Source organism: Eleutherodactylus coqui, chromosome 11 (assembly GCF_035609145.1).
Source record: "Eleutherodactylus coqui strain aEleCoq1 chromosome 11, aEleCoq1.hap1, whole genome shotgun sequence".
In the NCBI taxonomy this organism is placed as follows: domain Eukaryota; kingdom Metazoa; phylum Chordata; class Amphibia; order Anura; family Eleutherodactylidae; genus Eleutherodactylus; species Eleutherodactylus coqui.
Window position 1 is genome coordinate 121,154,813 of NC_089847.1, and position 15,403 is coordinate 121,170,215.

The 15,403-nt window shown below is 44.1% G+C and overlaps 1 protein-coding gene across 5 annotated transcripts in view; it reads left to right on the forward strand.

Moving 5' to 3' along the window:
- Positions 1 to 15,403, forward strand: part of LOC136582410 (receptor-type tyrosine-protein phosphatase eta-like) — a 124,548-nt gene that overhangs the window by 68,275 nt on the left and 40,870 nt on the right. For 3 of the 5 annotated variants that reach the window (XM_066583440.1, XM_066583442.1, XM_066583444.1), the window contains 7 exons: positions 951 to 1,226; positions 2,268 to 2,522; positions 2,654 to 2,920; positions 4,421 to 4,696; positions 6,591 to 6,878; positions 8,393 to 8,527; positions 10,118 to 10,325. In XM_066583440.1, the coding sequence (XP_066439537.1) occupies positions 951 to 1,226; positions 2,268 to 2,522; positions 2,654 to 2,920; positions 4,421 to 4,696; positions 6,591 to 6,878; positions 8,393 to 8,527; positions 10,118 to 10,325 (1,705 nt within the window). The remainder of the gene's footprint in view (positions 1 to 950; positions 1,227 to 2,267; positions 2,523 to 2,653; positions 2,921 to 4,420; positions 4,697 to 6,590; positions 6,879 to 8,392; positions 8,528 to 10,117; positions 10,326 to 15,403) is intronic. The other 2 variants (XM_066583441.1, XM_066583443.1) reach the window with 2 other exon arrangements.

Below are 15,403 nucleotides of genomic sequence, written 5' to 3' on the forward strand. Positions count from 1 at the left end.
CCCAAGTAGTGGCACGAGGGACAATGACAGCTCAGCGATATGTTCAGGACATCCTGCAGCCACATATGTTCCTCTCATGGCAGCTTCCAGCAGGATAATGCTCGGCCGACACACAAGGGGGTCACAGGAAGCCCCCACAACATTGTCACACTTCCATGGCCGCCCAGCCACCAGATTTATCGCTGATCAAGCATTTACAGGGCCAGCTGGGACGCAGCCTATGAGTGTGCAGGATCTAGAGGCTCAGGTACATCTGTGGGTAAATGTATTGCAGGATAGCATACAGACCTATATACTGTATGCCTCCATGGCCGACTGTATCTCATCATGTATCCAAGCTAACGGGGTCCTCCAGCCTCCTCTGATTTGTCCAGTTTTCCCCAATAAACTTATCCTTTCGCTCTAATATTGTGATCCCTTACATATATCATCATTGCATTCACACACATACATTTCCATCCGATTCCAACAACTCCTTCTTGGTGCATTACTTTTTTTGGTCAATGTCTATTTTCCAATGAGAATTGGGGAGACGCATGTACAGTGTAAAAGGTAATGGGTGGATAGACATGTGTAACCCCATATGATATTACTATGTACACTAACTGTATTTTTACTTGTAATCCATTGATAAATGCGCCACATTGCAGTGGAGTAAAGAGCGGTACATCATTGGTACTGCATATAATAAATCTCCGCACTGTGATACCATGAGGAGTGTTGCTATAGTCCGTTGTGTATGATGGTTGCAGGTACATTTATTAATTTTATACTTTATATCTTACTGTTAATTGAAAAGAAGAGAATGAATGGTGTTTAATACATGTGCCTACCGCATCCACTCCAGCCCTGATGGATCCTCCTGCACCTCACTTTCAGTCTAGTTTCTCGTGACTGATTATTTGCACTCCTCTTCCTTCTGTTACCAATATGTTTTCACATTATTCTAGCACCTACGTCTGTAAAATCTCTCCATGGCATCGATGTGACTCCATCCTCTGTGTCTCTGGTGTGGAGTCAACCTGATGAGTATCAGACATCCTACAGCTACAGAGTCCAGACCAACGACAGCTCATCATCCACATCGATGAATGATACAATTGTGACCAGCGAATCGGCTACAATAATGCATCTGACACCAGGAGAGACGTATACATTCACGGTGTATACAAGAGCAGGCGATAACATCACTGAATCAGACCCGGTGTCATATATTACCTGTACAGGTGAGGACAGACCGACTGAAACTACTCAAGTGATCAAACCATTTTCAACTAGTGCTTCATGGTGACTAGTGTGGAGCGAGCCAAAACATTTTAACCCTGATTCAGGTTAAACTTTGCTAAAAGTTCAGTTTGATATGAACCGAACCTCAGGCAATTCTTCTGCGCTAAACCCTGTGAAATATCTTCGTTGTCCTCTTCTTCTGCCTCCTGCTACTTTTTATGGGTATTGGTGAAAGTTCAGTTCAAACTAATTCAAGCCAAACTTTTTGCCAAAATTCAGTCAAACCGAACTCTTGAAAAGTTCACTCATCCCTAATGGCAACAAGGCATCGCTCCTGAGTCATGGTGAAATTACTCATTGTTTCCCTATGAAAAAGTTGCCTGTGACCCCGTAATCTTTATAATGCATTCAGTTAGATTTTTTTGATGTTGGCGAGGTCGCCAGCCATTTTTTTTCACGTAGAAATTCTGAGCTCTAGCTCACTTATGATGCCTTAACTTGATATTACTAGAATACCCCTTTCTCTCCTATCCACAGGATAACTACTTGATCAGTGGGGGTCCAACCTCTGGGACCCCATAAATGGCCAGAACGAGGGTCCTATGTCCTCCTGTGTGACTAGCTGTGAATGAATCGGCACAGTCCATGCTCAGAACTTGTTCCATTAATTTCAATGGGATTGCCAGAGTTAGCGGACTACACGCGTTTGGCAGTCTCTGACAGTCACACTGCAATTAATGGAGCAGTGGCTGATGCGGATTCATTCACCGCCCGTCACACAGGGGGATGCGGGACCCTCGTTCTGGCATTGTAAGCAGTGAAATATCCACAATCTGAGCTAGCCATTGCCGACGGCTGGCAGAAGCTACGGTTAGCTGCCAGATATGAAGCAAGCTCGGCTACCGAGCCTGCTTCATACCTCCCCTTGCAACCCATGATGGCTATATCTGTCATAAGTCATTAACATAAAAGTTTATTCATGTAATGGGCCATTTTCTGGTGACACATTCCCTTTACGTTTTATCTTTTTTTTTCTTTAGCTCCAGAAAAAGCTGTCAGCATCGTGGTGACGAATAACAATAAAACCGATACTCTTGTCGTCACATGGGCAAAACCAGTGGGAAAAGTGGATCATTACACAGTCATTCTAACAGGAGCCGTCAGTAACATGGCACAAACTAATACTACAAAAGTGACCTTCACCGGATTACTACCTGGCAGAGAATACAATGTCACCGTACATACGGTCAGTGGGAACTGCAGCCAGACGTCTGATCCGGTGACCGAGGCCACGTGTGAGTATCATCAGGGTCAGAGTGTTACACGCTGATACATGTTCAGTCATCTCTGCTACATCGTCTCACTGATTTAATGACTCATATACTGTTATATTCTCACTTGTCTGCATTTTTTTATTTACATACAGATCCAGCTCCACCAACAGAATTAACTTTTAGTACAATTGGGACCAACAACATGATGATATCCTGGTTGGAGCCAGTAGAGATGAGCGGTCTGAAGAAGTCATATCATATAAGTTATAGGAATTCTTCCGGCATGTGGACTGTGACAAGCAACACCACAAATGTCATCCTTCAGGACCTGAGATCCGGGACGAATTATTCCATTACCGTGGTCACAGTTGGAGTCTCAGGGTATCAGAGTTCACCTGCGAGCGCATCGGCTTATACAAGTAGGTTGCTAGTTTTGCAAAATGATTTTATGCTATTAATTTAACGCACATGATTGGATTTTTTGTCTTTTCCTCGGCCAAAGTACACGGGAACAAAATAATTAATTCTGTCACACTGTGTACTGTTACCATAAATTGTGTGCACTATGGTTGATATTCTTACCAGAAGTGTAGTACAGGGGTGTTTAAACCTGTTTTCACCAAGGGCCACATCAGCATTATGGTCGCCTTTTAAAGGGCTGATTGTAATTGAAAAACTGTATTTTAAAGGATATATTAAAAAGGTGGGGGGAGAACAGACTGACCAGAGCAAAGTTCTAGTCTAGAAAATTTAGGGTACAAGTCCCCCAACACTGACACTCTTTAAACTTCCAGGTAGTCGGAGAAAAGGAAAAATGGGAGTCGGTAGAACCTAGTAACATAGTTCGTAAGGCCGAATGAAGACAATGTCCATCTAGTCCAGCCTGTCTATACTCCTGTGTTGTAGATCCAGAGGAGGGCAAAAAACCCCAAGAGCAGAAGCCAATTAGCCCTTTGGGGAATAAAATTCCTTCCCGACTCCCTAATGGCAATCAGACTGTTCCCTGGATCAACCCCTAATAGATCCTACCTGCCTGTATACCCGGATTAACAATTACCTAAGATTTCTAACCTATAATATCCTTCTCCAGAAAGACATCAAGTCCCCTTTTAAACTCCTCTATGGATTTTGCCATCACCACTTCCTCAGGCAGAGAGTTCCACAGTCTAACTGCTCTTACAGTAAAGAACCCCTTTCTATGTTGGTGACGAAAATTGCTTTGGGCAGAGCCCTTTGTCATGGGGTTCAGCAGCTGTATAATACAAAGTCCTGTCTGATCCGTGCAGGAGCCTCACAGGAATGGACAGGCGGGCTGGAACAGTCTGTCCTCTGCAGGATGGTAGCGAGGACCAGTTGGATGTACCAGCCAATGCACGGTCCGAGCCCCAGCAAGCAGCACTGTACCGCAGGATAGGCTCAGCGGAAGAATAGACCAGGGGGCACACCAAAGGCCCCGGGGGCTACAGTAACAGCCTTTTTAGACAGTTGTGATTAATGAGGCAGTTATAGCTGGGCAGGGTGAGTGGCGGTGGAGCAGGACACAAGCATTTATAGGACACGTAAGAGAATCCCTCCGTCATGCTCTGCCCGCTCCATTACAAACAGACACAACACAAGTGTAAACACAGCCTTACTGTAGGGTTTTTATTAGTATCTTGCCCCAAAAATCATACTGCCCAACTTGAACTACGAATGTGTTCAGTAAAATGTACTATAGGGGAAAACTGCGGTGTTCATCTAATTTGTATCTTTTTTACGTACTTTATAAATGCTACGGTGGATACATGAAGATGGCGGTGATGGATACCGCTGTGGTCTATACCATTGTTATCACTCAGAAACTCTCCTCCTTAATGTACGGATCTTTGTTATCTTGATTAAAGAAAAATCTTACAATTTTTTTCTTTTTTAATTTTCAGAGCCGTTCTCGGTGAAGTCGCTGCAGTTTAGTCATGTGACCTCATATTCTGCATCGCTGACGTGGAGTCAACCTGATGAGTATCAGCCGTCTTACAGCTACAGAGTGCAGACCAATGTCACTTCATCATCCATCGTGAAAAGTAATACTATCGTAACCAGTGAATCGGCTACAATAATGGATCTGACCCCAGGAGAGACCTATACATACCTGGTGTATACAAGGGCTGCCGATAACCTCACTGAATCCGACCCTGTTCTAGTAACGAACTGCACAGGTGATACAATGATTCTTAGTCTATTCCTACTTGTATAGATATGATGTAAAATCTACAGCGAGCTTTTAGTTTTCATTCACAAATTTTAAAACGCATGTAAAAACCACTATAAAGAATTCTTGATATTCCTTGATACAAGTGGTGTTGGTGGAGGTGGTGTTCATGCTGTTTTGTTTGTTGTTACTAGAGATGAGCGAACCTACTCGTTTCGAGCAATTACTCGATCGAGCACCGCGATTTTCGAGTACTTTCGTACTTGGGTGAAAAGATTCGGGGGGCGGGGGGAGGCGTGGCGGAGTGGGGGGTAGCAGCAGGGAACAGGGGGGAGCCCTCTCTCTCTCCCTCTCCCCCCCCCCCCCCACTCCCCACGGCGCCCCCCGAATCTTTTCACCCGAGTACGGAAGTACTCGAAAATCGCGGCGCTCGGGCGGAAAAGGGGCGTGGCCGAGTAGGTTCACTCATCTCTAGTTGTTATATTTGCAACAGCTGGGAAGATTTAGGCCTCCTGCACACGGGCGGGTTTGCATTTCAAAATCTGTAGCGGGATTCTGCAGCAGAACCATCCCATAGCATGCTATGAGAAAACGCGATTTCCTGCCCACGAACGGAAAACGATTGCGATTTTCCGCTCACAGAGGAGGAATCACAGCATCCTGCGATTTTTGTGCGGGCTATGCACGGCCGGATCCCATTGAAGTCAATGGAAGCCGTCCGTCCCGTGGCGATTCTGCAATTATGATCGCCATAGCGACAGCACCGCGTCCTCTATACTGCACATGTGCTGGCCGGCGCATTCGCAGCAGAGGAGAAGACGATGGACAGGTAAGCTGGGGTCACTCGCCAGGGACCGGGTTGAACTCTGCTGCGGGAATCCCGCATGCAAGGTCCGACCTGCCTGTGTGCAGGTGGCCTTACTATTGAAGATTTTCCAGTTTTTTGATGCAAATTGCCCCAAAAAAACAGCTTACATGCTTTGCACATTTAGGCAAGGCTCACACGAGCGTAATTTTATTGCGTATTATGTGTGCAATATACGTGCGTATAATACGTGGTGAATAGTCAATGAAAGTACATTAATGTTTATTGATCCATTCACACCTGCGTATATTTATTGCATATAATACGCTCGTAGAAAAGGACGCAGCACGCTCTATTTTACCGCGTATTACGCACGATAAAGTCCTGTGCGTATGTGCTGCGTTTTATACGCATGTTGCTGGGAAATGAAACTATTAAAAACAGAAGAATATGCGTGAGATATGCTGTCATATACAGGTATATGCGATCACCGCAGCTCCACACATCCGTAAAACACTGTGTTTTACCATGCGCTCATGTCAGCCTGCCCTTATGTGTTTTAGACCTTTTTTCGCCGTACCCAACAAAGAGCCATGGCTTTGTGGAGAAGGGGGCATGACCTTAGTGCAACATCATGCATCAAAATTTTGGCACAATTTTTGGCATAAATTAAACCAAGGAATAGGTGGTATAAAGTCAGACAAAAAGGTGTAAAGACCGGACAGATCTGTCACTCATCAGTGTCGCCGGGATCATTCTCGCACATTTAAAGACTCTAGTTTAAGTTTGCAGTATTAGTAAATTTTCCACGCAGGCCGGTCCCGTCGTCTGGGGCGTGGGGACGGCATCAAGTTACACCCATGGGCATCGCAGGGAGCCCGGCGGGGAAGCCGCTTGAAGCTGAGAAAGGAGGACATTGGCTGGGCTCCTACCCCCGATCAGCATCATCCACAGATATAACCTACAGTAATTACTTGATTTTGTGTTTGCGCTGTAGGGAGGGGTATTCTTACACTTGTACACAATGTTTGCTCTGTTTTGTGCCTAATGTATTTGGCGACTTCTACATGACACAATATGATGAATGTCTTTCTAGTTCCCGAGGCGGCCCGTGGATTCATCTGCACTTGCATCACGAATTCATCATCTCTCCAGTTCACATGGGATTGTCCAGAAGGAATCTTCACCGGCTTCAGTTTTTCAGCAACCAACAAAACCTCAGTCCACAGTGATGCCAATAGTAATATATGCGATGCCGTTCAGCAAAGTCACATCATGCAAGGGTTAAATTTCAGCACAATCTATACCGTCAATATGACAACTCGGTCTTCATGCGGCAAATCCAGTGCGGTGGTGCAGAAGCAATGCTCAACCTGTATCGGATGTAAGTCGCCAACTACATGCTTGCCAGAAACCGTTCCAGTCTTGAAGAAATGCGTACCGTTTTTTGTTCTTGTATGTTCAATGTGATTGTTAGGTTTTTACTGCTTAGCTTATATTTTCATTATGAACTTTGGAAATGGATAATAAATACGTAGGCAAATATCAGCTCTATACAACTTCAGAATAGCCCATGTAAGGGGGATTCCACATCTGCGGCAGGGATTTGGCTTTCCTGCTCCATTTGGGGAGCAGGAAAGGGGAATCTCCGCAACTTAATGATTCCGTCTTTGGCGGGAACCGAACAGCGCAAGACGGACTCCATGGACTAAAATGGGGTCTGTCCGCTTTAGATGTCTCTATCAGTACTGACATCAGCATTTAAATGGACTGATAGAGTGAGGGGACGCCCTCTGTCACTCGAATGGCACCCTAAGACTAGATTGCAAGATGCCGTTCAGTTACCATGCAGTCTGGGCTCTTGTGAAGGCAAGACTTAATAGAATATTTGCAAATGTACAATACACTGCACTACTGAAGTATTGAAGTATATTGTACAGGCAATCAGGCAATCCTTAGTTTAAATTCCCCGTGGGACAAAAAAAACTAAAAATAATATTGAAAACATTTTTGTTTTATTAGTAAAATTAAAGAATATTAAAACTTTAAAAGAAAACCCTTTTTTCCTAGTTGACACATACAAAAAAATTTAAAATATTCGTATTGTTGCGTCCGTAAGAGTCTAGTTTATTTAAAATACCGCATATCATACCACATGAATTAACTAAAAACACAGAATACCAGAATTGGGGGGGGGGGGGGAGGTAGCCCCTCGTCTTTAAGAAAAAAATTGAACAAATGTTTAAAAAGTCATACGTATCCCAAAATGCTGCTAATAGAATCTACAGATCACCGTGCAAAAAACAAACCCGCACATGAGCCCATTCACAGGGAAAAAAATATGGCAGTCAGAGGATGGGGACAGCAGTTCTTGGTTTTTTTTTTATAAAGAAAGGTTTTTGGGTTTTTTGGGTAGTGCAGCATAATAAGACGATATAAGTTCTTGGTATCAACATAATTTTACAGACCCACAGAGTGAAGATAATGTTATTTTTACTGCCCCATGAACGCCTTAATAACAACCCCCACCCCCAATGGTGAGATTGCATTTTCTTTCCATCTGACCTCACTTAGAAATGTTTAAAGGTTTTCCAATACAGAGGGGGACAACGCTGGATCGCAGGAGAGGTTAAGTATAAAAAGTACCTCACCACGCTCCTGTCACCTCCCCTAACATCAGTGGGAACGTGATGGGTTCCCTTTAATTAGGTCAGCAATATTGTGGCATCCATGTTTTACTTTGGTATTGGCTCCCTCATTAACATGTAGAAGGGTCAAACTGAATAAAGTTTTAGTTTAGCAAGTGATATTAATCATGTATCCAGAATATAGTGTGATGAATCCTGTGATGAATCCTAGATATAATAATATATGTATATTTTCGATCTTCTTTTGCAGCTCCTCCTACCTCAGTAGTTGTGATCACTAACATAAAAACTCATACCCATTACTCCTTTGAGTTTACTTTTGAAGAGTTCGATACTAGTAATGGACCTATTAAAGCTTACGCTATAATTGTATCACGTGTAAAAGGTGAGATATATGTGACCTAAAATGTTATTTTTCATACATAGACTCACGGGAACACATGGGGCTCCATTTAGGGCCACATTAGCTCAAACCCCTAAGCAGAGAAGATCTGCTCTATATCTTGTGTCTATGCCTCGGGCTATGAGTCTGGTTTGTTCATGAGGTGGTTTATTTCCACTCATCTGCCATCCTCCTGTTCCTGACTGATATAACTTCATGTTCTGCTGCATATACAGAGTGTCAATCAGCCATCGGACTCATAACTTAGAGAGCGTTAAGCAGAAAACGTAAAATGAGATTTTCATGACTTGTATATTGACTACCTGATATACCCGGCTTCGCCTGAGTTAATTTGATACAGGTGTTTACATGTTGTTTGTACGGAAAGTTTTATGAAGTCAAGGTTACTTTAGAGCAGGGGTCCCCAACTCCAGTCCTCGGGGACCACCAACAGGTCATGTTTTCAGGATATCCTATGGTAAGAACACCTGTGGCAATGTGTGAGGCACCAACAATAATTACATCACCTGTGCTACACTGAGGAAATCCTGAAAACATGACCTGTTGGCGTTCCCTGAGGACTGGAGTTGGGGAACACTGCTTTAGAGGAACCGAGGAATAAAATATGTATACGCATAGCGGAGCGTTAGATTCTCCTCAGGCTGCATGTACCGATTTCCCTTTGCAGAATGTGCCACCCCTCCCACTCTCCTCACTTAGGACCTGAAGAATGCTCGCGCCAAATTTCACGCTTATACGACATCGGGAACATACATTACATAGGGGTGCACTTACTTTTACATTTAGCATTGAATAATCGAGTTGTGGCTCCTTTACTTTTCCTACTTGGGACCTAAAGAATGTTCGTGCCAAATGGAGTGTGCAGTAAATAGCCACAGCCACTTGAGACAACCGATCGATGGAGGTCCTGAGCTGTGGAGAGCGATCACCGGCCCACTCCGCCTCCATTCACTGAATGGTGATTGCTCATGTGTGAAAGAACAGGAGCGATTATTGCCGGGATGACTGACGGGCGCTTAAACACTCAACGATCTTACCGTGTGAAAGAGGTCTGAGTAGTGCAGGGTGTCATGTGAGCGATCAAGCAGTCGCATATTCAAGTCCTCTTACGAGTTTACTAAATACTGTAAAAAAAAGAAAAACAACAAAAACGCAGCAAAAAACTGAGTGTTTTAAATCTGAGGAAAAATAAAAGTTGGGGGTCTTGGAATGTGGCAACACTAAAACCTTATATTCTTACGTAGTAAAACATAAAACTATATAGATTCCGTTTTACAGCAGTTGTGCCGACCCACAAAGCAGAGTTAAAGGGGTGTCAGATTAGGAAAACATGACTGTTTTATTCGTGAAACAGCGCCACTCTTGTCCGTGGCTCGTGTTCAGTACTGTAGTTCAGGCTCATTTATTTGAAAGGGGCTGAGCTGCAGTACCAAATGCAATCCATTAACAGGAGTGGCGCTGTTTTTAGAAGACAGCAACCATGTTCTCTAACATGATACAACCATTTTGACCACCTCTGATTGTTCACAGAATGTATGACATTTGACAACTTGTTTTCTGCTTCATCTGAAGGTAATAAATTATCTGAAAGCGATCTGTTAAAGACCTATAATGACTTCAGGAGTAGGAGCGCCGACGAATATGTGGCAATGATCAAATATTTGGACAAAACTTCCCAAAGGTCGAGTCCCGCAGTCGCTCACACAGTGACTATTGGGGATAATTCTGAGGACTCCTCTTATTATAAAAATGGACCCCTGGAACCGGCATCATCATACTGGTAAATACACAGCTTATTGCTACTGATTACTGGGGCATCGCTTTACCCAATCACAGAGATTTTCTGACACTACAATGGTGATGAGTTAACCTCAGGATAGGCCATAAACTTCACATTGGTGGGTTTCCAATTCCTGGCACCCATATTAATCAGTCCCCTTCATTGTTTACCAGACACAGCCCCGCACTTTTAGTAGTGGTTGTGCCTGGTGTTGCAGTTCAGTCCCATTAACTTGAGTGAGGCCCAATGTCCATGGGCAAGTTTGAATTGCGGAATCAGCACGGCCGATCAGCAATTCAAGTAAATGGAAGCCGTCTGATCCGCGGCCCGTCTGCAAGTGATATTGCAGATTTGCTGCAGATTCCGCGAAAAAGCAAGAGTTTGCCGGCGCTTCCGAACTCATCTGCAAGAAGACCCACACGGGTAAGCAGGGTCCTAAGCCGAGGGCAGGGTTGGATTCCGCTGCGGGTTCCTACATGCGGAATCCGACCTGCCCGTGGACATGGGATGGGATGCACAATACACCCCTTCATTCATCTTGTCTGACGGTACGGCGGGGGTTGCACCCCCATGATATGATATTGATGGACAAACATGTAAGGAGAATTTATGTGTTATCAAAGAGAAACGATCCCAGATCCCGTGCAGAAATCTGGGCCCAGGAGAAATTCAAATCAAACCAAGTTTATATGGTATCAAGTGATTTTCTGCTTTATTCTGAGGTGGACAAAGCATATATAGCCTAAATGACATCATAGCAAAACGTATATACCTTCAAGATGGATAGAATATATGATAGGTTAAGATAAAAAATGATTAACATAAGTTACACCTTCTAGGGTGTATCTATTACATACAATGAGACCACTATGAATTCAGGAGAAAGGAATGCATATAATACTTTACAGACCTACCCCCTGTAGTGTGTAGCTTCCTGTCTATAGATATGCATACATGGGGGGTCTAGTAGACTATCATCTTTCCTGAGAAGACATGGAGGCCTAAAGAAGGGTTATATTTAACCCTTTAACTACTCATACCAGTATCATGCTCTACAAGGCAATATAGAATAATTAACTGATACATTGATCTACAATTTTCTTAACATTCCCCACTTTAGATCAATACATCAACACAGTATAACAGTAATACACATATATAATGACTCTACCACAGACCCCCTGGCTGAGGCCCGAAGCTTTATTACCAGGACGCCTGGGTTCACACTTCAAGACTAAGTATATAATTATTTCATATAAAAGCATTACATTGATATATATATATATATATAAAGTCATTCCACCAATTGTACCCACAATTAGGCCCGCCTCCAAGAGAAGCTTGGCCTTGATTTATTATCCAATTGATGCTTCTTTCTTCATATATAAATGATTGTCCATCATGATATAAAATCTTACTTATCAAAGTGTCCATCAGTTATTACAGCAATCCTCCGGTACAATCAGAATGCACTGGAATCAAAATGTCACACTTCAAAATCATCAAAGTAAAATGGCGCTTCCTTCATACAACTTTTACCCATCACTTGTCAGACAGAGGTGGTCACCTGACCCAGTAAGTGATCTTGTTCTTTGTCATCTTGTATATTTTGGAACATAGTTTTGGTGATGGAAGTGTTAATAAGGTTTTGTAACAGTCCTCGAATACATGGAATACAACAACAACCGCAGAGTACTAGAATGGAGGCAAATACTGACATAGAGACTAATGTGGAGTATATGACTTGTGACCAGTGTCCAAACAAGTTTTCCAACCAGTCTGTGAATGGATCGTCTATTCCAGAGTTATCAGCTAGTTCATTTTATTATGCATTTAACCCTTCCAGTGCTCGAGTAACACTACCATCAGGTGCTGTGTTATTAGGAATGAAAGTACAACAATATCCTCCAATCATTTTACAAACTCTGCTAGTAACATAACAAGAGCCATTCTATTTTGCCATGCAATGAGTGTAAGGTGTGTCCTAGTTGTTCCTCTAGGCCCCTGATTGCATCTCTTGTATAATTAACAAATCTCTGTTGGTTATAGTATGTGTAATTAATCCGGTCTACATCTTTATTCACTGTTACCCACCATGCAAGAAGAGACTCAAACCCCCTGCAGCCATCCGATTTCTCGTCCCATACTCGTCCGGTACCCCCCTTGGGACCCCGATGGGTCAGAGGAACCTTTGGGAGAGGTGTTCCTAGTTCTCCAGACACGGCCCTTGCTGTTGCCCTCGGAGGTCATGAGGTATATAGGCATTATCAGTTGTACCAAGCACAATCCCGTTAGGGGCTGTACCTGGCACCTGTTCTAGGCCCAGTCACCACACAACCATCACACGTCTGTGCGTGCTCTCTGTAGCTCAGGCCATATCCCAGACACAGCGTGCCCTTACGGTTCTCCTCTCCCATCCCTCAGGCAGTCTCCCGTAGTCTGCCTTGGTCCCATTACCAGGTAGCGCGAAGCAAGCATGACCCCAGGATCAGAGGCAACAGCAGGTATTTGGTCCCCGCTCACAGGTGGAAACAGCAAACTCAATGTATAACATGGATCACTTATCTGTGGGGGGTAGGTACAGTGAAGAAGCTTAATCACACATTTTACGTTCATCACAGCGTGAGGACTTGTCATTAACTTTTATCTATCGTGGGGTCAAGTCTTCCCATCTCATATAATTATTATTATTATTAATAACATATAATTCTCTATACACAATATTTACTGCATAACATTAAGATTCACACAACTACTACTACTCCAATCATCTGCAGTCGCTTGATCCTCCAACCTTAACAACCCCCCTCAGGAATTTCTCTTATCAGGGAGAGGTGATGGAGTAAGATAAACAGAGCTTTAACTGTGGCTGGACTCCTACAGATAACTGCAGCATCCTTGTGCTATCCTTCCCGTAATAGGGACACTCAGCTCTCACATTATCAACAACTTCATTATTATTATTATATCTTACATGACATTATCACATTGAAAACACCATTTAACAATCAAAATCACTGCAAACCAATCACAGAACTGACATGTACACAAATAACAGCAAGAATGGACGTTCCCTGTTCACACAGGTTTATACTAAACTTCATTCCTGATCATCTTCATTACAGGTCTATTCATATCAAGCAAGCAGAGCATGGCTAGAGTCAGTCACACTCCCCCCCCTCCCTTTTTCTCACTGAACTCTAAAGCTAAAAGGTGGGGGTGGGGGTGAGGGTGAAAGAAGCATTCCCATGTAACAGACGATTTAACCATTTGTGAGCTGACCCCAGCACACAGAGCAGCACTCAGGCCATTGTCATCTTCATCTAATACTACTGTAAACCTTCATTCCTTCACTGTGTGATCCCAGGACTATCTGCATCATGTAATCATCCCTTCTGTCCGGCTGCCTACTATCCCTGGTCCTTGTCAGCAACACTGTCACCCATAGCAACCTGTCCCCTCACTACCGTCACCCATAGCAACCTGTCCCCTCTGACACTTATCTGAAGGAGACCTTACATATTCCTCTGCTACGACTAAATATCCCACAGTATCATACTGACCCCATCTTATAGCACATACCTCAGGTAGACAACATATCATCAACACACAGAGGACAGTGATGGAGGCTGCTGACTATTCCTATGCAATTCAGAGAAGGCACTAATCACTGGTGTTGTGTACTACAAGTGCAAGCATTGGGATGCCAGGTAGAAGGTACAGCTATGGGATGTAAGGAGCCAAGATGGCGTCTGGGCGGCGGCCGAAGGTATTACAGCAGGTACTAAAATGGCCGCAGGCCATGACTGGCACTAAGATGGCCGCCAGGGACGTGGCCTGACTAGGAGTATGATCAAGCCAGGCAAGCATCTAGCCACACCTTACCCCTTTGTGTGCAATGCCAACAAGTCCCTCATCTGACACACATCTATAATAATCTTTGTGTATAGCACCAACATATCCCACAGCGCTTACATGGACAGGGGGGATACAGAAAGACAGAAGGACAAACATCACAGAACCACGGTTACATAGTAATCAGGCGATGCGAACAATAGGGGTGAGGGTCCTGCTCCAACGAGCTTACATACTACAAGTAATGGGGTGATATAGAAGGTAAAAGGCTGGAGATGTGCACAGTATGGCGGGGTGGAGATGTGCACAGTATGGCGGAGTAGAGAGTGAGAGATGCTATACACATAGACAATGGTCAGACATTTAGCCGTGTGACGGCAGAAACTGTGTGACTGCAGGAGCGGTTCATGATGGCTAGCAGGGATTGCAGTCAGTAAGTCAGGGAGCAGATCTACCAGTATGGCGCTCGTCACTCCTTCTATAGAAGTTACACTCAGAGCTCTCCCAGCATCCCCCATGTGTCGGACGGCGCCCCCTCCTGGTCTTATACTCCCTTCTGCATTGTTTAGCACAAATAATACAAGACAAAAAAATTTTTTTAAGTAGTTTGTAAACCCCTAGGCTGTGAACACTGTCCATATGAGTGCTACCATCCCCCCTGTTGAGACATGACACAGGCCATGGCTCAAAACTGCTGCACATCTGAAGAACAATTTAAGTAAGATAGCTTTTTTTTATTTTTTTTTTAACGGAGATGTACAGTCCATCTACAAGAGTGTATTCAGCATCTACAAGAGATACCTCCTGCAGATCTGGTCTGGATAACACCTCATGTGCCATCTCCCCTAGACAGTTGTATGGAGGAACGTCTGAAGAAATAGGCAGTAAGGTGGATGGATGGAGCGTAGTACATCCCGAGGTTGTCAGGTGTGGCTGTGAGCAGTAGTGTCCTGCAGGGGGAGGTCTAGAAGGACTAAGATATGAGTATAACTAACTGCGTGCGGTACTCAGTGTGTGGGGAGACAGCACTATAGTGGCAGAAGGTCTGACTACCACTTGTACACAGGGTGGGAGCGCTCGGCCACTGGATCTAGTCTGCTTCCCACCGTGTTCTTGAGTTAACACAGAGGTGATATATCCTTCTCCTGAGTCAACAGTTAGCACAAAGGGCTTGCTGTAGTTCAGCAGCCCCCCAGACTGATGTGCCCACCAGAGTCTGTTTT